Genomic DNA, 26,800 nt, shown 5'->3' on the forward strand with positions numbered 1-26,800 from the left:
ATCCTGTGCAACAACTGCTCAATTGTCAAATAACGACTGCAGCCACGATACAGCCCAAAACAGTTTCTGGAGTGTGTGGGCAGTTCTTGCAGCACAAGGTCTACAGAGGGTGATAAAGAGCAGGGAAAGGGGTTTTTGTTCCGTTAGCAGGAGCCCCCTCCGGGTCCCATTGTGGAGGCGTGGCGTTTAGAGAATGCTGACTCTCTCTGTAAGGCCGTGCAGGTCGCTGTCGTCCGAGTCCTCGCTGGACGCTGGCTGTTAGACACAGATATACTGACTGAGGCTTGTCTGTGAGGGGTGTGTCCTTGTTGTTGTAATGCACCATCCAGCCTTCTTTGATGGTGGTGCTGGACTTGCGTGTGGTCTGCCGGATTGACACCCTCATCAGAGGAATGTAACCCATGGAGCTCTCCGCTACATTCTTTTCCATAAAATCCAAGCCTAGGATTATAGGGAAAGCTAAGTGAGAGTCTGCAAGGATGTAAGTATCCAAGAACCAGATCTCATCATGGAAGAGGTAAGTAAGTCGTATCCTTCCCACGGGTCTGTGTGACTGTCCATCTGCCAATGAGAACTTCTGGTTATGAGCGGAGTCCAGTACTTCTCCTGGTCGAGAAATCTTCCTCCACAGGCTCTCCTGCATGAGTGTGAAATTACATCCCGTATCCAGAAGGGCAGGCCCATGGAACCCTCGAGTCTCAATGTTCACCACCAGAAGAGACAGTTTTGGGAGCGGTTGTACTTTTATCTTCTCCTCTGGATTCACCACACTGACTTCAGCAGGCTTCTTGGAGGTCATACGGTTACCTTTCTTGCCTAGGGATGCTTGGTTGGAGTTGGCTTTGGCCCAGTATTCTTTTTGGGCAGTGTTGTCACGCTCCACCTGGGTACCCACCCATACCAGATCTGCCACTGTCCTCACAGTTCCTCTCAGACAGCTGGCGAGTTTGGGATTACTGTTGTTAAGTATCCATCGCACTACCTCCACCTCTTCCAAATCCGGCTTCCAGCGCAGACACAGTGCACGATAGTCATAGGCAAAATCTCTTATTTGCTCGTTGGGCAACTGCACCCTGGATCGGAGCCGATCCTCGATCTCCGCCTGGAAGTCTGAAGGTAGAAAGGCTTGACGGAACACATCCTTGAATACCTGCCAGGTTTGAATGCCGTGGCGCTCCTGGCAACCACGAAGGAACCTGGTTGAAGTGGTGCTGTCCGCTGCTGCGACATTTGAGGACTTCCAGATTCGCCCGCACGCGCTCAATGTGCACTCGTACCGCGCGCCGGCATTCTGCGATCACTGCGGGGAGATGCTGTTCGGCCTGGTGCGGCAGGGACTGAAGTGTGACGGTTGTGGGCTGAACTACCACAAGCGCTGCGCCTTCAGCATCACCAACAATTGCAGCGAAGCACGCAAGAGACTCCTGTCCACGACGTCCCTGACCAGCACTCCTTCCCTGCGTCTGTCCACTTCTGAGTCCATCTCGTCCGTTACCACTGTAGAGGAACGCTGCGGAAGCGTCACTACTGGAGACTCGACTGCAAGTGCATCATCCTGTTTCAGAACGACACTACCAGCAAGTATTACAAGGAAATCCCGCTATCAGAGATCCTGTCTGTTGAGACGGCCCAGAATTTCAGTCTGGTCCCGGCAGGAACCAGTCCCCACTGCTTCGAGATCATCACTGGTAACATGCGCTACTTTGTCGGGGAAGAGCCCTCCATCAGCCCGGGCTTCCCCAATTGCACCTTGCCAAACAGCGGAGTGGGTGGGGAGGTAGCTAAAGCCTGGGAGAGTGCCATTCGCCAGGCCCTCATGCCAGTCATCTTCCAGGACGCACCCACCCCGCAAAAACACACTCCCAACCCCCCACAATCAGAGAAATAAGAGACAGGTGAAGATTGACTGTGTGAGAGGATTGGTGGATGAAATTTTTCCTGTAGCTAGCACACTGGTGGGAGAGTCTGTCTACCTTTTGAAACCTAATCTTTATACTGTTAGCTAGATATTATTCTTTAGCCTATGTTTTTCTTTTTTGTCTGCTGCTTTAGTTTATTGTCTAGTTACCGTTGTTTGCTTAATTAGGTTGTTTTTTTTTTCTTTTGTTACTTTTTGGGACTTCATTACTATTTTGTTGATTTATATTCTGTGTTGCATTGTTTATTCATTCTGTATATTAATCATCCTCCGTGTCAGTAATTGTTAAATTGTTGTGGTTATATTCTTAAGCTCTGCTGTGTATCTTCATTTATAATCTGTTTTCCTGGGTTTGTTTACACTATATTCTCTTCCTTGTCACTCTGTCCCTAATTGAGTTGTTTTCTTCTGTAATTGTTTAGTCTTATTCTTTTTGTCAAGCTTTGTGTTCCTTGGAATAAACCAGTGTTGTGTAGTTAAATTGACGCACTGTGACAACCCTGTTTTACTGTCAGTCACCCTTACTGACTTATTTAGTTTTAATTAATTGGCCAGTAGTATCTCCTAAGGGAGGACAGTACAGTTGCCTATCAACTGTGTAGGGTGACCGTTACACACTGAGAGGCTTTGAAGAAAACATCTGGCGAACGTTTCCAGGTAAAAGTAGAAAAAATTCATAAATATATTTGTGAGATAGTGTACGGACCACATGGGATACAGCAGAGGTACAGAACTGTGTTTCTTGTTACACTTCACGGAGTTCTATAACACTTTCAATTAAAACAGACCCCACTGTCTTTAAATGTGATCCTTTGGGTCACCCCAAATTGAGAAATGGTTAGTGATACGTACGCTATAACAAACTTTTTCTGCAATTGGATTTCTAATGGATTTTCACTTTTTGCTTTCAGTTCTGTTTAATCTGTAGTAATATCACAATTTACAGGCACTATTACATTTAGAATTTAGGTCGATAAAATCTTTTGCCTGGTTTTGAATAGGGGATTATTTCATTGATACAAAGATATTTTATGAAGAGGATTGTAAATGTGGTCTGGGGCAAAATACACAAACAATGCTCACACCCTAGCACACATTTGAAGTATATTTACTGTATATTTTACCAAGAAGACGTGTTCAATTTCGTTTGTTTTGTTTGTTTGATAGGATGAATACAAGCCTGACAAAGACCTTTCGGAAGTAGATCTGAAAAATGCCATTCGCATACACCATGCCTTAGCTACAAAAGCCACAGATTACAGCAAGCGGCCAAATGTACTGAAACTCAAGACAGCTGACTGGAGAGTGTTTCTCTTTCAAGCACCGTGAGTATCATTATTATTATTATTAATATTATTATTATTATTATTATTATTATTATTAGTAGTAGTAGTAGTAATAGTAGTAGTAGTCCTATTTAAGGCACGTTTGAGCGACTACACCAACTGTCCAAAGACAGCTGGAAAACAATTCTAGTTAGCACCCCTTAGGGTGCTAAAAAAGACGTACCCTAACTAATTTAACTGAAAACCGGTCAAAAGGACTGTAAATTAAATATGTAAAACCAAAAGGGAGGTGGTACAGAGCATGGCCCCTAGAGCCCACTGGTCGACAAAAGAGGTCATGTCGCCAGCGGACTCCGCGTGGGCGTGCTCTAACTTAATCCGGGATCGGACAAGGGCCCTGAACATGGCCCCACAGTCAAAGAGACCCTCCCCGATCATTTTACGCTTCCTGGACTTGTAAATGGCAAGTTTACCAAGAGCCAGGAGCAGATTCAAGAGGAGGTAGTAGTAGTAGTATTCATTTCATTCATTTTTTAGTTATGTATTTTTGTTATAAGTTAGCATATTCCCAGCCATTAGAATATAGAGGAGGCTTCCCTGCATGTCGTATGTACATATGTACTGTATGTATGCAGATCACATTCTAGTTTTCCATATTGAATGAAGAGGACTGATTTCAAACTACTTGTGTTTCTCAGTGACGCACTCAGCTACAGTAGGAGTTGCTTTTGCTGTCCGTTAGATATTTATTCCAATGCTGGGCTGGGTTTTTTATACTGTAAAAAAAATGCTGATTTCACGGCCGGAAAAAAAGGTATTTCAAGATACTTCACAATTAAAAATAATATTTGACATCCCCTTGACAGTTGGATCCTTTTCTCTAGCATTCCTAAATACGTAAAGGCTTATCTGAAAAACAGTAAATACCACATTAATGTACAGAAAATATTTCACCGAAACCACTGTAAACCAGTTCACTTGCTTTGAAAGTTTACTGCAATAGTCCTTTGATTATATTTGAACACATTTAATCCAGAAATCTCCAACATTGTCTTACATGCATCTGCAGTGGAAATATATATTGGGGTACTTTCTTTACTGCTAATAAAATATTAAGAGGAGGAGTGATTTTTTTCGAATCTGGCTCAGGTAACAGGTGAGTTTAGTGGTCTCAGCTTGGCCTGCAGCAGACACAACAGTACAAAACCACCCCTGTTAAAACAACTCGCAGTCAACTTGGAAGAGGCCGGTGACTGGAAGGCAGGAGGTGTTCAGGTCAGGATTGAGTTTGCATCACAGCTGTGAGGAGAAGCTCTCATGCAGTCTGTTGGTATGGTGCCTGACTGAGCCAGTGCCATTGTCCCTCACCTTTCATGAGAACTAAAAGCAAGAACTGAAACAAGCTTTGAACCAAAGGCTGTGTCGATCTGTCCCCTTCTGCCCTTTGCAGATGGGTTTTCATTTGATCCTGGTGCAGCTGATGGTTATGAGCTTGTCCTCTCTGTCTCCCCCTGCAGGAGTGAGGAAGAGATGCTGTCCTGGATACTGCGGATCAATCTGGTCGCTGCGCTCTTCTCAGCCCCAGCTTTTCCAGCTGCCATTGGCTCCAAGAAAAAATTCTGTCGACCGCTCCTACCTTCATCCACAACTAAACTTTCTCAGGTAACTCCTGCCTTCATCCACAACTAAACTTTCTCAGGTAACTCCTGCCTTCATCCACAACGAAACTTTCTCAGGTAACTCCTGCCTTCATCCACAACGAAACTTTCTCAGGTAACTCCTGCCTTCATCCACAACTAAACGTTCTCAGGTAACTCCTACCTTCATACACAACTAAACTTTCTCAGGTAACACCTACCTTCATACACAACAAAACTTTCTCAGATAACATCTGCCTTCATACACTTGCAGAAATTGGGCCTGTTTACAATGAGCCAGCATGCTGTGCTTTGTCAATGTCATTCTTATTCTTATTACACATTTATATATTTTTCTAAGAATCGTAATTTAAAGAAATTACAAGAATATAAAATAAAAATAGGTTGAAAATACATTTGCCTACAACCCTGTTTAACATTACACAGCTAAATCCTCTGTTTTCAGCCTGCAAACTCTACTTTGGTACTCTCCATTCACGTCAAGCATAATCGCATTGGATATGCAAATGCTGGTTTGAATCGGAAGGTGCACATTCCGATTATATGAAGCGTGCATATATTTTAAAAGAATGGAAAACATAATTAGCGTTTGGCATGCCATACAAGCATACCTACTGCCCTATTAACAATCCATCTATTTTAAAATACTGAAAACGTACCTTAATAGAGACATTCCTTTGATTTGGTTTGTGCAGAGAGACATGGAGGCAGCCATGTTGTTGCATCTCACCTCTTCCCATCTCAGACCGGGCACATGCAAAGAAGCATAGCATAGGTGCGCATACTGTTAGAGTCTACTAGGACTACTTGTGTTTCTATGATGAGTATATTATAGAAATATAATTTATTTGGTGTATTTTGATAAGTAAATGTTTATTGTGAATGTAATTAATTATGATTGGTTAACACTAGAACGACCAAGGCAGTTAATTTGACTGTTTCTGGAATTTAAATTTAAATTGCTGTGTGTGTGTTTAAGATACGGAGCTGTGCTTTCCTGACTTTTCCTAAATATATGTCCTAATTCCCTGACAAAGAAATAATTGTGTAGCTGCAAAAATTAGCGAGATAAAATACTGTCATAGCTATTCCGACCCAGAGCTCTCAAATTGACCTTTGCATATGAAACATATTATAACAATGAAATGTTGCTGTATTATTTGAATTTATCAGTCGGGACTTGCCACCATGTATTGAAGTTTGATTATATTAGTCTGCATTCCTCAAGTGAGCGGTCTTTTTACATTTCTATTATTTCATTGAGCCTCCTGATAGCCCATCAATCAGCGTTGACAGCTCACGGCGCCCAGCTGTCTGTCTGCACTCAGGTTACTATACAAGTCACTCGTTTTTCTAAGAAATTCACTGTTTCCCCAATACACATTGAAAATGGATCGCGGAGGATGCAGGACAGCAAAGCAGTGTTTGGAATTACTGCAACGTTTGCCAAACAATGATTCTGATGCAGCAGAGACGAACAGTGATGAATCTGGCTCTGAAGCAGACATTGGGTTGTGAAGATGAATCTTCCAGCAGCAGTGTCAGTGAGGAGGATGCCAGTGAAGTGCCAGGACCAAGTGCGTGAAGAGGGTGCAGGAGATCCTGTGGCAGCCTCTGCAAGAATGCCAGCCACTTCACCTGCATCAGCCCATGCTTCTGATCCAGCCGCTACTTCACCTGAGGCAGCCGCTTCTCCAGCGGTAGCGCCAGCACCACCTGGCACTCAAAAGGCTGGTAATGATGGCACACACTATAAATCCTGGTGTTAAAGCTGCAGGTAGAAGGGGTGAACAAAATATTTTGAAGGAAGTTCCAGGGCCCACAGCATATGCAAAACACAACATTGATGAGAGCGCATTGAGTGCTTTTCACCTATTGATTGACATGCATACGCTTAACCACATACAACGTTGCACTGAAGCAGAAGCCCACCGACTACAAGATGATTCCTGGTCAAGGCCCTTGGAGGAATTAGAAGCTTTCATTGCACTAGTATATGCCCTTGGAGCATTTGGTGCCAGAAGCCTGGGTTACTGTTGATAGCGGTGCCAAATGCGCAAAGACAGTCTGCAGTAAGGAGGCAGTGTGGTCGATTGGTTAAAGTCCGGGACTTGTAACCAGAAGGTCACCGGTTCAAATCCCACCTCTGCCACTGACCCACTCACTTCGTGACTCTGAGCAACCTCCTTGTGCTCGATCCTGCGGATGAGATGATAAATCAATATCCTATTGTAAGTGACTCTGCATGTAATGCACAGTTCACAGCCTACCTCTGTAAAGTGCCACTGGACCACACTGCCTCCTAATGGTGCAGTGTGGCACCTACATGTGAGCCTAAATCCTGTGTTCAAATCTATGCTACCTTTTCTTTAGAGCAAAGATGCATAAATCATTTTACCTGGGCATAAGCAATATTAATAGTTTCTTCCGCAGGTGAGTCTCTCCTTGCTGTCTCGCTGTTGCTTAATTTCTTCTGTTTTCCACATGCTGTGGCAAACTATCCAAAATGTTCCTTTGACTCATCATGATATCAGTAATATTCTATAATTATAGCAATAGTAAATGCAATGCAATTCTGTGTTATCAATATAATCACTGGACAATGATGAACTATCAATCAAAAATTAATGAATGTCTGTCGACGCCTTGAGACTCTGAGAGCAAGCAATTACATCACATAGCAACCGTCGCCAACTTCCAGGATCTGAGTTAGATTTGAAAGTAATGATGTTTGCATTTGTTTGTGAAGAAAACTTTAACCATCTGTGAACAGGATGGCTTTGCTGGTGACTTCAGTCCAGGAAATGAATGCACTACACACAGGAAATTGCGGGGCAAAACTGGGACACAATGGAGCTTAGCTTTTATTAAACAAAAAGATTTAACAAAACAAAGACTTTACAAATCAAAAGGCACGAGGGCCAAAACAAACAAACAGAACAAGGAACAAACAAGTTTCGTGCTAGTTTAAACTAACATGTGTAGCAGTTGTTTATGTTCTAGATATTTCTGTTTACCTCCTCTCTACTCCCGTTCTCCACACACCGAACACTCATCCCATTGTAGCCAAAGCTGCAGGCTCTTATAGTGGTGACCAAGGGATTAACTAGCTATCAGTTATCTTGTTAATCCCTCGTCACATTTTGCATGAGTTTACTAAAGATGCATGACTGTCAGCTAATTCAATAATTACTAGTCGACAGTCATGCATTCTCACGAGGTGTTTTAAAATAATAACAAATAATGGTGGAAGGCACCTTGCTTGTCCTGCCAAACATAATAATACAACAAAAACAAAATATAAATCATAATATGTACAGGGACGGGGAGCACCCTGTCACACCATCTTCTATGCGGTTATATTATATCCTGATTATATTATATCCTGCAGCGTCTGGGGAAGCACGTTTATATTCAAAGTTTAATTGGACTCGACCAGGGGCCTGCTGTTCCATCTGCAAACCCCGGGCCCCCTCGGATCATTCAGTGACCTCAAAGCATCAGACAGCAACCTACCTACATGGTTGAAGGATTATGTGACTAACTGATAGGTTATGGGGGGGGGGGGGGGGGGGGAGAGGTAATGTTCATGGTTCACCTTTTTAGTTATGGCTTTAAGGACTGTCATGAGATTCAGGACACGACCGTAAGCCAGGTTGTTAGTGTTTCCGGTTGAATGGCTAGAGAGAGAGACGGCTAAGAGAGCGTGTCATAAATGACAATAAAGTGCAGTTACAGTTTACAGTTACATCTGACTCCTGCGTTTTCACAATATCACAGTTACATTGCTACTTATAGTTTCAGATCACTTCCTGTGCTGAAGATCCCTTGGTATGATTGCAGTTAGATCATGTGTATGTGACATTCAGCCCAGGAAGTGATTAAGAACCAGGAAGCAGTGAAAATTATTTGCATTTATCAAAATCTGCAATAAAGAAAAATAAACAATCAGAGAAATAATGTTTTTTGGGGGAGAAAACATCTATTTCACTTGCCCCGTTTACTCTGTGCCACACATTGCATTGTAGATGCATTTTTATATCCCCCCAGATATAAACAACAGGAATAATGGGAAGGCTTTTTTCACATTTAAACAGGAACTCTGGAACCTGAAGCAGATTTCAACAGTTTGGAAAAGATACTTGTTTTAGAAACATGTTTTGAGACAATTTGTTTTAAGCATCACAGTCTGAGCTTGGCAAAGATGAACAGTAAGAGGTGGCTTCACTGGGGCGCAGGTGCTCTTTGTTCTATTGTCCGTTGGTCTGAACAGTGAGGTGATTGCATCGTGGTTCTAGGCTGCGCTTCGGTTGCCATGGCAACCCAGAAGCTAAGTGTGTCTGGATCAATACCAGGCAGGGCCAGATGGCCTGCTTTTATAATTTAGAGAGAGACAGAAAATAAAAGACATTCTTAAATCTTCAAATTTCCTTCGTTTCTTTATGTACTGTTCCCTTACCTTTTTATGGTGTTTGTTTATGATTCTGTGTGGTTCTCATTGCACTTACTCAGATGTGTGTTCATTTATTTTATTTTTTTATATAAGTCTGTGTTAAGGGACTTCCCTTTTAGTTCTTGTTGCCTGCTATAGATATGTGTATGAGAGGCTAGATCAGCCCAGTGTCTTTAGAGAAGTAAGAACCAGCGCCATCTAGTGATCTGCCACTTTGGATCAAATTTCCTTTTGTTTTGCTGGCAATGCAGTGCTTTGACAATCTATTCTCCTTTTCTAGGAAAGCAGTATACCTGGGGATGGGGAGTTTGTTACTGGATAACTTCACTCAGACTACTTTCTCACTAAATATGCTAAAAATATGCTAAGGATGTTATTGATCAATCCATCTCACAAGTTCAGTGGGACTGTAACAGGGTGATGGTCTGAGCTTAACCCCACCCACAATCACTTTATTTTCTCAGGAATACGGAGCTGTTTATAACGCATGAAACTTGGTAGTGTTCACAGGTATAAATATGTATTGTGCACACAACTTACAACTGACTAACACAGACAAAATCACAACTGACCTAATAATACCCTCTCGTAAAGAAAGACATGGCATTTTATAATCCCCAGCCCTGCCTACTCCTAACAGGATTAATCATTCAATAAACACTTACACCTGGAATGATTTTGTACACCAATTAAGTCATACTTTTACAATAAAACATTGTTTTACATTGCACATGTTTCTTCTCATTTATACGTATTTGTTTAACCTGCATGAATACCATGTTTGATTACAAACACGATCGTTATATCATATTGTTTACTCGGTATTATAATCATCATCATTATTATTCTTTAGTCCTTAACTATTACCAGTAAAGACTGAAAATTAGCATTATCCTTCTCTTGGAAGATTACCGAACATATGTCTATAACAAACCCTTGTTCCACGTGTATAGCTACGGCAGCTTCATTAAGGGAAGCGCCCTAATCGTAATACAGCAATACACCGTCATATATCAAACGCACTCGATCAACAACATGCAAAATACATAATAAACCACGGCTCTATCACCAGTAGAATAACAATCTCAATAATAATCATAATAACAGGCAGTTCAGTATTACAGTGAGGGTCTCACCCTCACAGGGACCCTAAATATGATTAATTTACTAACAATGCTGAACCACTGGGTGGAGCATTTGTTCTCTAGTTTACCCAAAAAAACTATTTTCCTGAGTGGTGACTGCAAGACTGCTATTGAAATTCATTGAGGTGTTGGCTTGACAGTCCTTAGCTAGAAACTGAAGAGAGGTAAAATGAAGAGAAATGTCATACCTGTGGATTATACTGGGGCCAATACGCTTGTGGGACAGATTGTTCATTAAAATCGTTTCATATTGTTAAAGAACCGATTATTCAGGGACACCAAGACGTTTAGTGAGCAAGCAGTCTCATCACCAGTTTCACTGCTTTCCTAGAAAAAGGAGAATATTTTGGGTACCATTGTACTTGTGAGGTTGGTTGCTCATTAAAGTATTTTCCATATTTTTAAAGACAATGGCCCATATGTATAAAATATGGCAGTAATTTCCGGACACAGATTGTTACTGAGAGATTATATCTATCCAATTGTGAGAGGCATACAAATGAGCTGTGTCCCCTACTTAATATGTCAATGGCATATACCGTCTGTTTACATCGTCAGGTCACAAATGGCACAGAAAGACAGCACCGCACACTACAATTAATTGTTAACTGGTGGAAAAATAGCCTATTCTTTTATTTGTTACTGTATTCACTCAGTTTGCAAATATATTCACAATTAATTCAAATGTAATACATACAATAGATAATACATTTCAAATCTGTTTATCATACAGTACAAATTACCATACAAAAAGCTTATTTTAAATGAAATTAATACAGCTAGATTGAAAAATCCTTTCACACAATACAGCTCAGTTTCATAGTGAAATTGGATTAGAAAACACTACATATTTCTTGCAATTTATTTGTAGTTGCTAAAATACAGCTTCTTGAACTAACTTAACAATCCCGTTTGAGACGAATATGTATTTTTCAATATACACCAATGGCCAAATGTTTTGCATCACCTAGAATTTTAGGATTTAGATGTAATATATATATATATATACACACAGTGCCTTGCAAAAGTATTCAGACCCCTGACCAATTCTCTCATTTTACTGAATTACAAATGGTACATTGTAAGGTGACATTGGTTTTATGTTGGGAAATATTTTTAAGAAAAATAAAAAACTGAAATATCTTGCTTGCATAAGTATTCAACCCCTGTGCTGTGGAAGCTCCCAGTTTACACCGATGAAAGAAATTGCCCTAACGAGGACACAATTACCTTACCATTGGCCTCCACCTGTGAACCATTAAAGTTGCTGTCACATTTTCTGGATAAAAACCCCACTGTTGAAGGATCATTGGTCAGGCTGTGAATCTGAAGGAAAATGAAGACCAAAGAGCAAGTTAGAGATAAAGTAATACAAATGCATAGATTAGGGAAAGGGTACAAAATAATATCCAAGTGTTTGGATATCCCAGTGAGCACAGTTGGATCAATAATCAGGAAATGGAAGCTGCATCACACCACCCAGGCACTGCCAAGAAAAGGCCGTCCCTCAAAACTCAGCGCTCAAACAAAAAGGAGACTTGTGAGAGAAGCCACAGAGAGGCCAACAATCACTTTGAAGGAGCTACAGAGTTCAGTGGCTGGGAGTGGAGTAATGGTGCACCAGTCAACCATATCAAGAGCTCTGCATAACACTGGCCTGTATGGGAGGGTGGCAAGAAAGAAACCGTTACTCAAAAAGTACCATCTGAAAGAACAAGAACAAAAAGGTGAATGTCCTACAGTGGCCCAGTCAAAGTCCTGATCTCAATCCCATTGAGAATCTGTGGCACTATTTGAAAATTGCGGTCCACAAGCGTTGTCCAACCGACCTGGAGCAAATCTGCCAAGAAGAATGGGCCAAAATCACTCCGACACTGTGTGCAAAGCTGGTACATACCGCAAAAGACTTAAAGCTGTTATTGCAGCGAAAGGTGGCTCTACCAAATATTAATGTGTGGGGGTTGAATACTTATGCAAGCAAGATATTTCAGTTTTTTATTTTTCTTAAAAAATATTTCCTCACATAAAACCAATGTCACCTTACAATAATTGATTTTGGGTTTCAGTGTTTTAAAATAAAATATCAAACAGAACGAAATTTCAATGTACCATTTGTAATTCAGTAATATGAGAGAATTGGTCAGGGGTCTGAATACTTTTGCAAGGCACTGTATATTATATATATATATATATATATATATAGTGAATCAACTCACCCACTCGCGGGTTCGTTGCCCCTTTAAAAATTGACCCAGCACACAAGAAATGGATTTTTAAGCGCTGGTGCGCTATTTTTAATAAACAAAATACAAAACAAACACCTAGCTCTTTACGAGCACTAACTAAACAAACAGGAACACCCTGACTACGAGTGGGACAGCTAAGCTGTTTCCCCACCAAACAGAAAACAAAACACATAGGTTTAATACACCACACTTTACCTCACGACTGCTGGGAAGCAGAGTACCTCTTTCTGCCTCCTTCTACTCAGCAGCCCTGAGCAAACTAGCTGCCTCTCTTAAATACCCTGCACCTGGTACTAATTTAACAATGGCTACCAGGTGCAGGGGATAATTAATAATAAAACAATTAACAAATCAATTAAATCAGGACAAATGTGCATTCCGCACATGTTTTTACTGCCGAGAGGTTTTAACCCCCTCCCTGCTGTCTCACAATATATATATATATATATATATATATATATATATATATATATATATATATATACAGACGTGCTCAAATTTGTTGGTACCCCTCCACAAAAAACGAAGAATGCACAATTTTCTCTTAAATAACTTGAAACTGACAAAAGTAATTGGCATCCACCATTGTTTATTCCATATTTAATAGAAATCAGACTTTGCTTTTGATTTTTTATTCAACATAATATTGTAAATAATAAAACAAATGAAAATTGCATGGACAAAAATGATGGGACCACTAACCTAATATTTTGTTGCACAACCTTTAGAGGCAATCACTGCAATCAAACGTTTTCTGTAGCTCTCAATGAGACTTCTGCACCTGTTAACGGGTAGTTTGGCCCACTCTTCCTGTGCAAACTGCTCCAGCTGTCTCAGGTTTGATGGGTGCCTTCTCCAGACTGCAAGTTTCAGCTCTTTCCATAGATGTTCGATAGGATTCAGATCAGGACTCATAGAAGGCCACTTCAGAATAGTCCAATGTTTTGTTCTTATCCATTCTTGAGTGCTTTTAGCTGTGTGTTTTGGGTCATTATCCTGTTGGAGGACCTATGACCTGCGACTGAGACAGAGCTTTCTGACACTGGGCAGTACGTTTCGCTCCAGAATGCCTTGATAGTCTTGAGATTTCATTGTGCCCTGCACAGATTCAAGGCACCCTGTGCCAGGCGCAGCAAAGCAGCCCCAAAACATAACCGAGCCTCCTCCATGTTTCACTGTAGGTATGGTGTTCTTTTCTTTGAAAGCTTCATTTTTTTGTCAGTGAACATAGAGCAGATGTGACATGCCAAAAAGCTCCAGTTTTGACTCATCTGTCCAAAGGACATTCTCCAAGAAGGATTGTGGCTTGTCAATATGCATTTTAGCAAATTCGAGTCTGGCTTTTTTATGTTTTTCTGTCAAAAGTGGAGTCCTCCTGGGTCTTCTTCCATGGAGCCCACTTTCGCTCAAAAAGCGACGGATGGTGTGATCAGAAACTGACGTACCTTCACCTTGGAGTTCAGCTTGGGCAGTTATCCTTGGTTCTTTTTCTACCATTCGCACTATCCTTCTGTTCAATCTGGGGTCGATTTTCCTCTTGCGGCCGCACCCATGGAGGTTGGCTACAGTTCCATGGACCTTAAACTTCTTAATAATATTTGCAACTGTTGTCACAGGAACATCAAGCTGCTTGGAGATGGTCTTGTAGCCTTTACCTTTACCATGCTTGTCTATTATATTCTTTCTGATCTCCTCAGACAACTCTCTCCTTTGCTTTCTCTGGTCCATGTTCAGTGTGGTGCACACAATGATACCAAACAGCACAGTGACTACTTTTCTCCACTTAAATAGGCTGAATGACTGATTACAAGATTGGAGACATGTGTGATACTAATTAAAGAAACTAATTAGTTTGAAATATCACTATAATCCAATTATTTATTATCTTTTTCTGAGGGGTACCAACAAATGTGTCCAGGCCATTTTAGAATATCTTTATAGAATAAGCAATAATTCATCTCTTTTCACAGCTTCTTTGCTTTATTCTATGACATACCAAAGGCATGCAAGTATACATGATAAAATAGCTTTTAATTTCATCACTTTTCAGGAGGAATGAAGCATTATTTCAATGAGCTGTAAGGGTACCAACAAATTTGAGCACGTCTGTATATACTCTCCTGAGCCTTTCTGAAGTCAAAATACAGTTGCGCTGTACTGATGAGCCCCAAAAAGTGTGAAACATGTATGCAGCTACTGTATTTTGACTTTTAAAACGTTGTGAATGTAGAAGCCGTTAGGCAACTTTCACGCGATTTGATTGGCTCTTGTAATGCTTTATTTGCATATCTCCCTACAACCCCTATATACTCTCGGGAGACGTTTAAGGAGGGCAGAGATGTGTTAAACTCCTGTAAGTGGATTGTTCGTGCACTGGGCTTGCAGCGTATCCAGACAACTTTGAATAATCAAGAAAATCACACAGACTTGACTTTGAAGTTTTAACGAATCAAAGCAGTAATAGTGCTCCTTCTGTTTATTAAATACTTAAAAATGGATTGGGTGCTTGCAGCCCACAGCAAATCCCAAGCAATAGGCAGTCTGGGCAATTCCAGTGCCTTTACAGGTTTAACAGCATTAATTCTTCAACACAGTAATACAGGTATGGTTATCACATACCCAGCCCTTAGGCTAGACATGCAAACCACTAAAGAACCCACCGCTAAATCCTAAACCTCCAATATATCACTCTCCAAAGCTATAACATAATTCCTACACCATATAGCAATGCATCAATATAAATAAGATATCAATTCAAAATGGTACTTACCTTCCACTATATGGAAGTGTAGTTGTATAATATAACGTAAAAACAAGAGCTGTCTTCAAAAGCAGAGACTTCTAAATACAACCAAACAGCAACCAGCTTTTTTAGAGATCTTCAGAGCATGGACCACACAACTTGTAGTTAGCAAGTCGAGCGATACTTGACTGGGGTTTTTTTCTCCATTTAATACGTCAGAATAGCCAATTAAATCTAATTATTTGCTCTGTTTTGACAGCACTTATCTTTGTGTGAATAATATATTTCAGAAGGTACCGGTGACTCCCTTTTCAGAATTAATTAAATGTGAGCTCATGGTCCTCATGTTCTACCCATCGTTCCTCTAAACATTAGGTGAACTGGAGTTCACAGGGTCCTTGCTACCAAGTACAATACAGATATATGTGTATATATGAGAGAAATGTTTGTTTAATACATAACATCAGCTTGTACATGTGTGTGTGTGTGTGTGTATATATATATATATATATATATATATATATATATATATATATATATATATATATATATATATATATATATGGATATAGAGAGATGTTTTCCAATATACAACACCCACTCTGTTTAATCATTCCAACCCGGGTTTAAAATATATTTCCCTCAATAGGTTAGATTTGCTTCATGTATAGATGTGTTTTAAAATATTGGACAAAGACTGTAGGGGTTTATCACTGAGCCTTTGAATAAAACCACTAAGCATACAGTGGCCAGTTCAGTTATTTTCATTTAAATTCAGGCTATAATGAACATGTTAAATATAATAGTCTCATATTAACTGTACCATGCTTGGACTAAGCTTGACCTCTCGGTTTCTAAAAAATTCCCCTGCACAAGCAGGATTCAGACACCCTGTTTACTGCCAAGGCTATTTTTTTAATTAATATGAAACTCTACTCTAAGCGCTTTTCCAAATTCAGTCATTTTTTGGCTGGATTCAAGAGAGCCTCGGACCGGTATCTTTTTCGGATAATAAAAAAGCTTACATCCTAATTTTTATAACTAAGCTCTCATTATTTTCTTTATATAATGAGCTACATACTCCTGTTTTTCTTAAAGCATCTTCCATTGGTTATCATTCAAGGTTGATACACAGCACATACAAATCCCGCTTCAGCTGCCAAGTTTTCATTAATTTCTATAATACTGAAGAGAACGGACATTACACCATATACTCCCTTATTCTGTTACCAAAAGGTATTTCATTAGTTCATTTTTAAAAACATCACTCATTACAGAAAGGCCTTGGATTCAAAACTGCTGACGACCAGCGTGTCTCGCTTCGACTGCCAAAAATCACTTTCCATGCCCAGCACCGCTCTGCTACAAGCAGGTAAAAAAGAGGTCACTTTCCTTGCCCAGCACCGCTCTGCTACAAGCAGGTAGAGAAGAGGTCACTTTACATGCCCAGCACCGCTCTGCTAAAAGCAGGTAAAGAAGAGGTCACTTTCCATGCCCAGCACCGCTCTGCTACAAGCAGGTAAAGAAGAGGTCACTTTCCATGCCCAGCACCGCTCTGCTACAAGCAGGTAAAGAAGAGGTCACTTTCCATGCCCAGCACAGCTCTGCTACAAGCAGGTAAAGAAGAGGTCACTTTCCATGCCCAGCACCGCTCTGCTACAAGCAGGTAAAGAAGAGGTCACTTTCCATGCCCAGCACCGCTCTGCTACAAGCAGGTAAAAAAGAGGTCACTTTCCATGCCCAGCACGGCTCTGCTACAAGCAGGTAAAGAAGAGGCCACCAAATTAATTAGATTTCTTTAGTAGGTCTACTGTATACTACAGTTATTAAATCCAGTTTACACTTTATTGTCCTCTGTTATAATAAAACATTTACACTTATAGTCTGTTTGAATTATTCTAGAATACCTATATTTAGCTTAAAGGCTACTTTCAGATCAAGCTTGATCTGTGAATCCATTAAATTATAGGCTTATTAATATAGCAGCATTATTAAGACTTCTGTTGTTATTACTATTTTTATTACACTAAAGCCCCAAACAGGTAAAAACACTTGTTATTCAAATATTCTGCTTCTATGTACTTCAAACATCTTATTTCTCTTCAGAGAGTTTATCATTCTGTTCCTTATCAGATCAGAATACTTTTTAAACCTCTTATAACATCGCTTTTTTTAGTTTTAAACATTGTTCTGTCTGGAAAGGGTTACTTTTTCTTTTTGTTAATTTGCAATACCTAGCCTCTGTGTTTAGTTCTTTAAAAACTATGACTTCATTTTCAAGCTAATTAAACCAAATACCTGCTTCTGTCAGTTAACACAGGCTTCCTCGCGTGATAGTCTTCATTCATTTAAAGATAGGGGAGGCCCTATTTTTAAGAATGACCAGCTTCCAAGAGTGTATATGCACTCTAATAACAAATGCACACAGACAAGCTTTTTTTTCTAACATTAACATTGTTCAGTTTTCTTAATTCAAATTGTTATCCTGCGCATAATTTGCTACAATAGTATTTCTACTGGTTGTGTATTCTTTAAAACATAGTACAGTTATTACAATATTTTAACATTGTCAGTTAGTACTGAACTCTCTTATTTTGAACTGTAATATGTACTTTCAACAATAATCATTTTATTTGTGTAACAGTTTAATTTGAAATGTTTTTATAACATGTATTTCTAATTCAGATAATTCCATATAGCAATCTCTTTTATAAATGGTAATTTTATTTTATACAGAGGTAAAGAGATTAATTTTTAATTAGGCACCTGCTTAGCAGCACATCAACCCTGCATATTAAAACTTAAGACTGCTATACTTTGATACAGACGAACATCCTCATCCATTTACTACAGTTATTATAGTAAGTTTCTTATTTTAAAATCTCACCTTTTTCTATTTATTTAAATGTTTTTGTTTTTTTTTCTTACTATAGTAGAAACACAAACCTATTTTAGTTTCTGAGTGTAATTAAAAAGGTTTGGCACTTTCAGCAGGTTGGCCTGACCTTTTGATACAAGGAGCTCTCTTTTCACATTACACATTCACTAATAATATTTTGCTACTATTATACTAGAATAAACAGGAATATAGAATCCTACAATATTCTCGTAGACTAATAGAGAGTACATTATAAAACATTTTCTGAATGGTGTGTTTTAACAATTTGTTTAATATTTCTGCTGACTTTATATTCTTAAATGCATTACAGTCATTGCAGTATTTGTTGCGGTTTCACAAATGTTCAATTTATATCCCAAAGATCGTCGTGCTTCCAGTAGCTGTGACAGTCTTGGGTCAGTTTCTGCTCTCAGTGAGTCTGTCAAAGCCACCACAGGTGTGGGTGACAGTCTTTAATAGCCTGATACCTGCAAACAACTTAAATCTTGTTAGCTGGGCTCCCATCTCTACATTCTCATTCCCATCATCAGTGGGCAAACACATTTGAACTGAATCTGGGTCCATCAATGAACCGCACACCCTTGCAACCGAGGCTTTCCATGCAAAAGGATCAAATGACTTATAGCACAAAAGGGACGTGCCAGAAGCGTCTGTGACAACGCCTTTAATGAATGGCTCTGAGGATCTAACTGAGGTCTCCAGGATGTCTGTAAACAGATAGCCATCATGTCTATTAATGGTAAAGTTGTTATTTGTTTTCTGTAGAATGCTTTGAAGTAGGATTTGTGGCTTCAGATAAGGGATTGTAAACCATTTGTTTGTAACAGGCTTGGTAGACAGCAGACTTTGCAATAAGCATTCTGGTTATCAAAGGATTTGAAGTTTATAGAAGTCTAGTTTGGAAGGATTTATATATTACAATATACTATACATTGTTTTTCTCTCACAACACCAACAATTACTTCCCTGGGTTCTTTAAAAGTACTTCATTTTTCTACATGTAGTGTAGACTTCTCCACACTTGTGCTTCTAACAGTAACATATTCCTCAGGAGGAACAGCTGAGATCCCACGAAAACAAACTGAAGCAGGTCGTTGAAGAAGTGGAGGAGCACAGCCTGCACCCTCCAGATAGAAACCTCAAATCCAAAGAGACTGAGGAATACCGGCTCCGAGAACACTACCTGACATTTGAGGTAAGATCACATTGTATTACACAGCCTTAGTTATTGCTGTTGTGTAAACATGAGAATAATGGGGATCCAGTTCATTACTCAGTGAGCTGGTTTGCAGGTTCCATGGATGTGTAGAAACTATTTACATTTGGGAGTAAAAACCTGGGACTATACGGGGTGTAAAGAGGCAGTTGGTTTGGTCGTGGGATCAGAGGACAACCACTGACCTTCAGTTCTCCTGTACTGTCCAGTTACCTAATCAGTTTCATACACAGGCAGATATACAGATGTCTCCATACACCCTCAGATTATGATGAACTGAATAAATGCTGAAGGTCTGTCAAGTTTCAACACATTTGGACAAGCGTTTTTTCAAGACAACATAGATGACATAAAGTCAATCTGACAGCACTCCATATACCCACATTTAAGCAGTCTGTAAAAAGGGTGTTGTGATTAAATGGGCTTGTCCTGCATATTCATAAACCTGTTCCTTCCCCTCTGCACCTGCCGGAGCAAGCAGGTGGGACAGGTAAACCAATCAAAATGCTCAACTTTGGGAGAGGAGTCACAAACCAATTAAATGTTTCTGATTGAAAAGGTTGGATTTTAGCAGCCAATGTTATGAATTCAGATTTTAAAAAATGACTTGATTTAATTAAAATCAAGAGTATATATTTATTTTAGATTACCTTTAAAATCCTGACTAGCCAGTACATTTGAACAGCTTTCCTGTGTTATTTTTCTTGTTTCTCACTGTTCGCTGTGAGTGATTGTCCACAGGCTGCATTGCAAGGAAATGTGCACCTTGTGCATCTTTCTATTGAACTAACTGCTCTTTTAATTTCCCTCCACAGAAAAGCCGATACGACACATACATTAACCTCCTGAAGGCTAAACTGAAGGTACAAACTGATGATCTGGACAAAATTGAGGCGAGTCTTTTCAGCAGCGAGAATGATGAAAGTTACTTAAGGAAGACACAGTCAAGTCCTTCGCTAAACCAAGGACACCTTTCTATAAATGGGAAAGCTGAAAAGGAGATTGTGGAGCAGAAGTGTTAGGAATAACACAGACCGCGGTGACATCAAACCTGCTTCAGTTCACCATGAGCACAATGAACTATGACACGAGACCCCAGCTGGGTGACTGTTTAACAGGGACCCAGCTGCAAACAGTATGTATGTTCTCTTTGTATTATGTGGGAAAACTGCTCTTTTTTAGTGCTTATATAAATGACTTTCCACTCATTCCAGTCTCTATATTATACAAGCACGTTGACTGTTACTTTGTGTGCTCAAGGACACATGCACATTTCCAGCCAGGCTGCTCCTTGCTGTTGCAGCTAATTCCATTTGTGCTTGATTTATGGTAGTTACTTCCAGTGCACAGCTTTTGGCAGCACGGAGACACGATTCCTTTTTTGTTTCTCTTTATTTCTTTTCTGAAAATATTGTGTTGCATCCAGCACATCAGCTAGCAGCAGGACTGCAGTGTCACAGTTACCGATGTTTTAACAGTAACAGAAAGCAATTGAAACAGAAACGCACCACTAACTGCAATAAGAATGTTGTCAGCAAACTAAGGTTTACAATTTACTGATTTATATTTGACAATTATTGCAAAGCAATGGGGCTAAATCCATGTATGTGTTTTTAACCATGTAGCAGCATGGTTAAGACAGAAAGTGCTAACAGCACTGAGTAAACATATAATTACAGGATAAACGGTCAGGCCTACCAAACAAACCTCTGATCTGGAAGTGTCTTGCACAAAAGCAGTTGTAAACCTAAAATTAGATTGTTTTTTCAATTTAAATAGTATTTATTTTAGAATAAAGCTGATAGTTGTGTGTGTGCTACCCCTCATTTGGTATTAAGGTTGATCAGATCCTGTACATTTTCTCACGTATGTGTCATTCATGGTATTTGATTTCCAATTTTTTATTTTTTTTCTTCAACACAACCTCGAAATATGCTTTTAGAAGTCAGAGCTCAGCATGGTTCATTGCAATATTATAAGATGCGTCTTGTTGGTTCCCCACAGAGCCTTTGTGAGAAAAAAGATAAGAGAGTGAGACGAATGTGTTTATTACACCTGTGGAAGCATCTTTGCTGACAATTGAGATGGGCTAGCTAAGTTAACTGCTGCTGCTAACGAGATGGATTGTGTTTGTCATCACAAGGAAGCTCACACATGCATTCAGATTGGGAGGGGTGTGCTTACACACATGCATTCAGATTGGGAGGGGTGTGCTTACACACATGCATTCAGATTGGGAGGGGTGTGCTTACACACATGCATTCAGATTGGGAGGGGTGTGCTGACAGGGAAGCTCACACATGTATTCAGATAACCCTAACCCTTAACCCCTAACCCCTAACCCACACATACTCTTAACTCGTAATGGCCTTTAAGAGGCCGACATTTTACATTAAAAATGCCAACGAAGGAAAATTCCCTTCCAAGCAGCTTTTAAAACACTCAATGTGGAAGTTAATTGCCATTGATTGGTACTCGGTTGTAAAGGTGAGGGAAGGATATCTTATCTTGTTTTGAAATTAACACACAAATGAATGGATTTATTCAATACCTGCCGATAAATACTGCATAACACAATTACAAGTGTGAGTGTGAGTATCAGCACCCTCCTACAAATTCGTCTAAGTCTCTTACCTTTCAGCTTTTATTTATGATCCAAAAACCCCTTGTGTGGACCTAACTAGAAGCATCTTGCAGTACGCTTTAGTAGAGAAAATATTGTTATAAACCTCAAGCTCAAGCTAAAATAAGTTTCAAGGATGTATGAAAAACCAAACAATAATTGGATGACATAAATCATACGTAGGTGAAATAATTATTTAATTCTATACACCCTATTCATTCTATATTTAATAGCACCATCCTAAAAATCATAAACCAACTGGAACAACCTATTTCCACTGTATTATTATTGTATTTCATTAAGAATGACACCAGTTGATTTAATATAGAGTTAAAGGATTGATTTAGATTTAGAAATGAAGGCCATCTACAATGTCAGGAATCTAACAAGTGGTTGTTGGTGCTTAACCCAACCTAGGTTACAATACAGAGTCCGTCTTCACAATTATAACGAGAGCTTGCAGAGAACTCCAAACCTGGGTTACAATACAGAGTCCATCTTCACAATTATAACGAGAGCTTGCAGAGAACTCCAAACCTGGGTTACAATACAGAGTCCATCTTCACAATTATAACAAGAGCTTGCAGATAACTCCAAACCTGGGTTACAATACAGAGTCCATCTTCACAATTATAACAAGAGCTTGCAGAGAACTCCAAACCTGGGTTACAATACAGAGTCCGTCTTCACAATTATAACAAGAGCTTGCAGAGAACTCCAAACCTGGGTTACAATACAGAGTCCATCTTCACAATTATAACGAGAGCTTGCAGAGAACTCCAAACCTGGGTTACAATACAGAGTCCGTCTTCACAATTATAACGAGAGCTTGCAGAGAACTCCAAACCTGGGTTACAATACAGAGTCCATCTTCACAATTATAACAAGAGCTTGCAGAGAACTCCAAACCTGGGTTACAATACAGAGTCCGTCTTCACAATTATAACAAGAGCTTGCAGAGAACTCCAAACCTGGGTTACAATACAGAGTCCATCTTCACAATTATAACAAGAGCTTGCAGAGAACTCCAAACCTGGGTTACAATACAGAGTCCGTCTTCACAATTATAACAAGAGCTTGCAGAGAACTCCAAACCTGGGTTACAATACAGAGTCCGTCTTCACAATTATAACGAGAGCTTGCAGAGAACTCCAAACCTGGGTTACAATACAGAGTCCGTCTTCACAATTATAACAAGAGCTTGCAGAGAACTCCAAACCTGGGTTACAATACAGAGTCCGTCTTCACAATTATAACAAGAGCTTGCAGAGAACTCCAAACCTGGGTTACAATACAGAGTCCATCTTCACAATTATAACAAGAGCTTGCAGAGAACTCCAAACCTGGGTTACAATACAGAGTCCGTCTTCACAATTATAACAAGAGCTTGCAGAGAACTCCAAACCTGGGTTACAATACAGAGTCCATCTTCACAATTATAACGAGAGGTTGCAGAGAACTCCAAACCTGGGTTACAATACAGAGTCCATCTTCACAATTATAACGAGAGGTTGCAGGGAATTGTGATGCCCACACAGTCCATGGGATATGAATAACTGAGAAAGCCTCCTAGGTAGTTGACTGCTTGGACTATCCAGGAGAGTTTATCTTTTAACCCAGCCCTTCACCTCAACCCATCCTTCCCAGCCACTAACCAGAGCCCATAGCCTTGAGGTTAGCAAACTGGTCTAAAGTTATGTTTATTTTATATTTATTGTTGTTTTTTTATTATTATTATTTTGCAGAGATTAATGATTTGTGGAGCTGAGAATAATATGTACTTTTTTTTCCGTTTTACTCAATCTCATTTTGGAATCCACAATATGACCTGTGAATTTCAATGTGCCAAATGATACTGCTTTCCTAAGCAGATGCAAAGTTTGAAAGTAATTCTACAAACTAGTAAGCCACACGAGGGGGGGGGGGGAGTCCTGGAATAGCCTTGATTTACTTGATATATTACAGCCACATGAGGAGGGGGCAGTCCTGGAATAGCCTTGATTTATTTGATATATTACAGCCACACGAGGAGGGGGGAGTCCTGGAATAGCCTTGATTTATTTGGTATATTACAGCCACACGAGGAGGGGGGAGTCCTGGAATAGCCTTGGTTTATTTGGTATATTACAGCCACACAAGGAGGGGGGAGTCCTGGAATAGCCTTGATTTATTTGGTATATTACAGCCACACGAGGAGGGGGGAGTCCTGGAATAGCCTTGATTTATTTGGTATATTACAGCCACACGAGGAGGGGGGAGTCCTGGAATAGCCTTGATTTATTTGATATATTACAGCCACACAAGTAGGGGGGAGTCCTGGAATAGCCTTGATTTATTTGATATATTACAGCCACACAAGGAGGGGGGAGTCCTGGAATAGCCTTGATTTATTTGGTATATTACAGCCACACGAGGAGGGGGGAGTCCTGGAATAGCCTTGATTTATTTGGTATATTACAGCCACACGAGGAGGGGGGAGTCCTGGAATAGCCTTGGTTTATTTGATATATTACAGCCACACAAGTAGGGGGGAGTCCTGGAATAGCCTTGATTTATTTGATATATTACAGCCACACGAGGAGGGGGGGGGGAGTCCTGGAATAGCCTTGATTTATTTGGTATATTACAGCCACACGAGGAGGGGGGAGTCCTGGAATAGCCTTGATTTATTTGGTATATTACAGCCACACAAGGAGGGGGGAGTCCTGGAATAGCCTTGATTTATTTGATATAGTACAGCCACACGAGGAGGGGGGAGTCCTGGAATAGCCTTGGTTTATTTGATATATTACAGCCACACAAGGAGGGGGGAGACCTGTGTGGTCCAGTGGTTAAAGAAAAGGGCTTGTAACCAGGAGGTCCCCAGTTCAAATCCCACCTCAGCCACTGATTCATTGTGTGACCCTGAGCAAGTCACTTAACCTCCTTGTGCTCCGTCTTTCGGGTGAGACGTAGTTGTAAGTGACTCTGCAGTTGATGCATAGTTCACACACCCTAGTCTCTGTAAGTCACCTTGGATAAAGGCATCTGCTAAATAAACAAATAATACCCCAGGTAATTCAGAGAGTCTGTTACTGACAAGTCTCTCACTCAGTTGTTTATTTTTAGAAAAGAAGAAAAAACTAGGGTTGTGATTATGTTGGTGTTTTTTGAAGATCTTTTTGAGATCTTGACGGATGGTGGGAAATGCTTTTCAGAACACTACAGTTGCTTCTGTTTTTATTAAATGCCGCTTTTGAACTGCAGAACCTAATTCAAGAATCAAAACATGTTTTTAGTGTAAATCATCAGCTGTCCATTCTGAGAAGAGCCTTCTTGTTATTACAGACGTGCAAGCCTATATAATCCAGTGCTTTAGGTAGTTTGCTGTTTATATGAGAATACAGCATTTGTTTGTTTGTTATATCCCATTATTCCTTCAAGAAGGCTATTTGTCTTTCGTATCAATTGCACTTTATTATGCTTTATTTCTGTTAATTGTAATTTATTGTATTATTTATTGTTTGTTTTTCATTTTTAATGGCATTTGTAAAGATCCATTTTGCTGAACTCATCTGTGATATAAGTGCTTTTTTTATTATAAATATGTTGGGTCACTTTTTATTTATTGATAATTGTATCCTGGGCATAAAGATTACATGTAAATGTGTTCATTTTGAAAGGATTAAACATATAAATGCACAGGCATAGAGAAAGGGTACATGACTTGAAAGTAAACCATGCATTTCAACTATCTGACTGTGTTGACTCTGAGTTAAAGCCTTGTCCACTATACAGAAACTGTAACATGTGTTCTTTACACTTCCACAAATGTTTAATAAACAATCCCACAGGGTCCAACGCTCTCTGTCCACTTGGGTCGGTTTATCTCTCAGCTATATTCAAAGCAGTGGTTCTGTACTAAGGGCCAATGCAATCCATTGTAGCTGTTCCATATCAGTACCAGATGGTGTTTTGCTGGGTCCAGATTGCGCAATATTATCACCAAGCCAATGATGTGTGGCACCATTGCTGGGTCCAGACTGCGCAATATTATCACATCACCAAGCCAATGTGTGATACCATTGCTGGGTTCAGACCGCGCAATATTATCACCAAGCCAATGATGTGTGGCACCATTGCTGGGTCCAGACCGCACAATGTTATCACCAAGCCAATGATGTGTGGCACCATTGCTGGGTCCAGACTGCGCAATATTATCACCAAGCCAGTGATGTGTGGCACCATTGCTGGGTCCAGACTGCGCAATATTATCACATCACCAAGCCAATGTGTGATACCATTGCTGGGCCTAGACTGCAGAATATTATCACCAAGCCAATGTGTGATACCATTGCTGGTAATCTTGTGCTCAACTGATGCTGCTGCTAGGGTTTCTTCAGGGTAATGACTGGCCCAAAACTTAGAGAATGGAGGGAAATGTATGTGACCAGGTGACATGTTGTGTGCAACTGTTCAGCAACAATCATGGGAAACAAGTGGTATGATAGTGGATGCCCGTTCAACTGACTTGTCTCTCAACGATGTAGCTACATTGACCAACGTACCCCTCAAGTCAGCGAGTCATAAAAAAATGTAGCGCACAGAAGACGTGTATTGTGCTACAGTGGCCT

The 26,800-nt window shown here is 40.1% G+C and overlaps 1 protein-coding gene across 2 annotated transcripts in view; it reads left to right on the forward strand.

The window, feature by feature from the left end:
* Positions 1-25,917, forward strand: part of LOC117413302 (PH and SEC7 domain-containing protein 2-like) — a 208,720-nt gene extending 182,803 nt beyond the window's left edge. For both annotated transcript variants that reach the window (XM_058996660.1, XM_058996661.1), the window contains 4 exons: positions 3,086-3,243; positions 4,722-4,866; positions 19,400-19,543; positions 20,380-25,917. In XM_058996660.1, coding sequence (XP_058852643.1) covers positions 3,086-3,243; positions 4,722-4,866; positions 19,400-19,543; positions 20,380-20,586 — 654 coding nt within the window. In that variant the 3' untranslated portion in view covers positions 20,587-25,917. The remainder of the gene's footprint in view (positions 1-3,085; positions 3,244-4,721; positions 4,867-19,399; positions 19,544-20,379) is intronic.
* Positions 25,918-26,800: the final 883 nt, after the last annotated feature.

Source organism: Acipenser ruthenus, chromosome 23 (assembly GCF_902713425.1).
Source record: "Acipenser ruthenus chromosome 23, fAciRut3.2 maternal haplotype, whole genome shotgun sequence".
Taxonomy (NCBI): Eukaryota; Metazoa; Chordata; class Actinopteri; order Acipenseriformes; family Acipenseridae; genus Acipenser; species Acipenser ruthenus.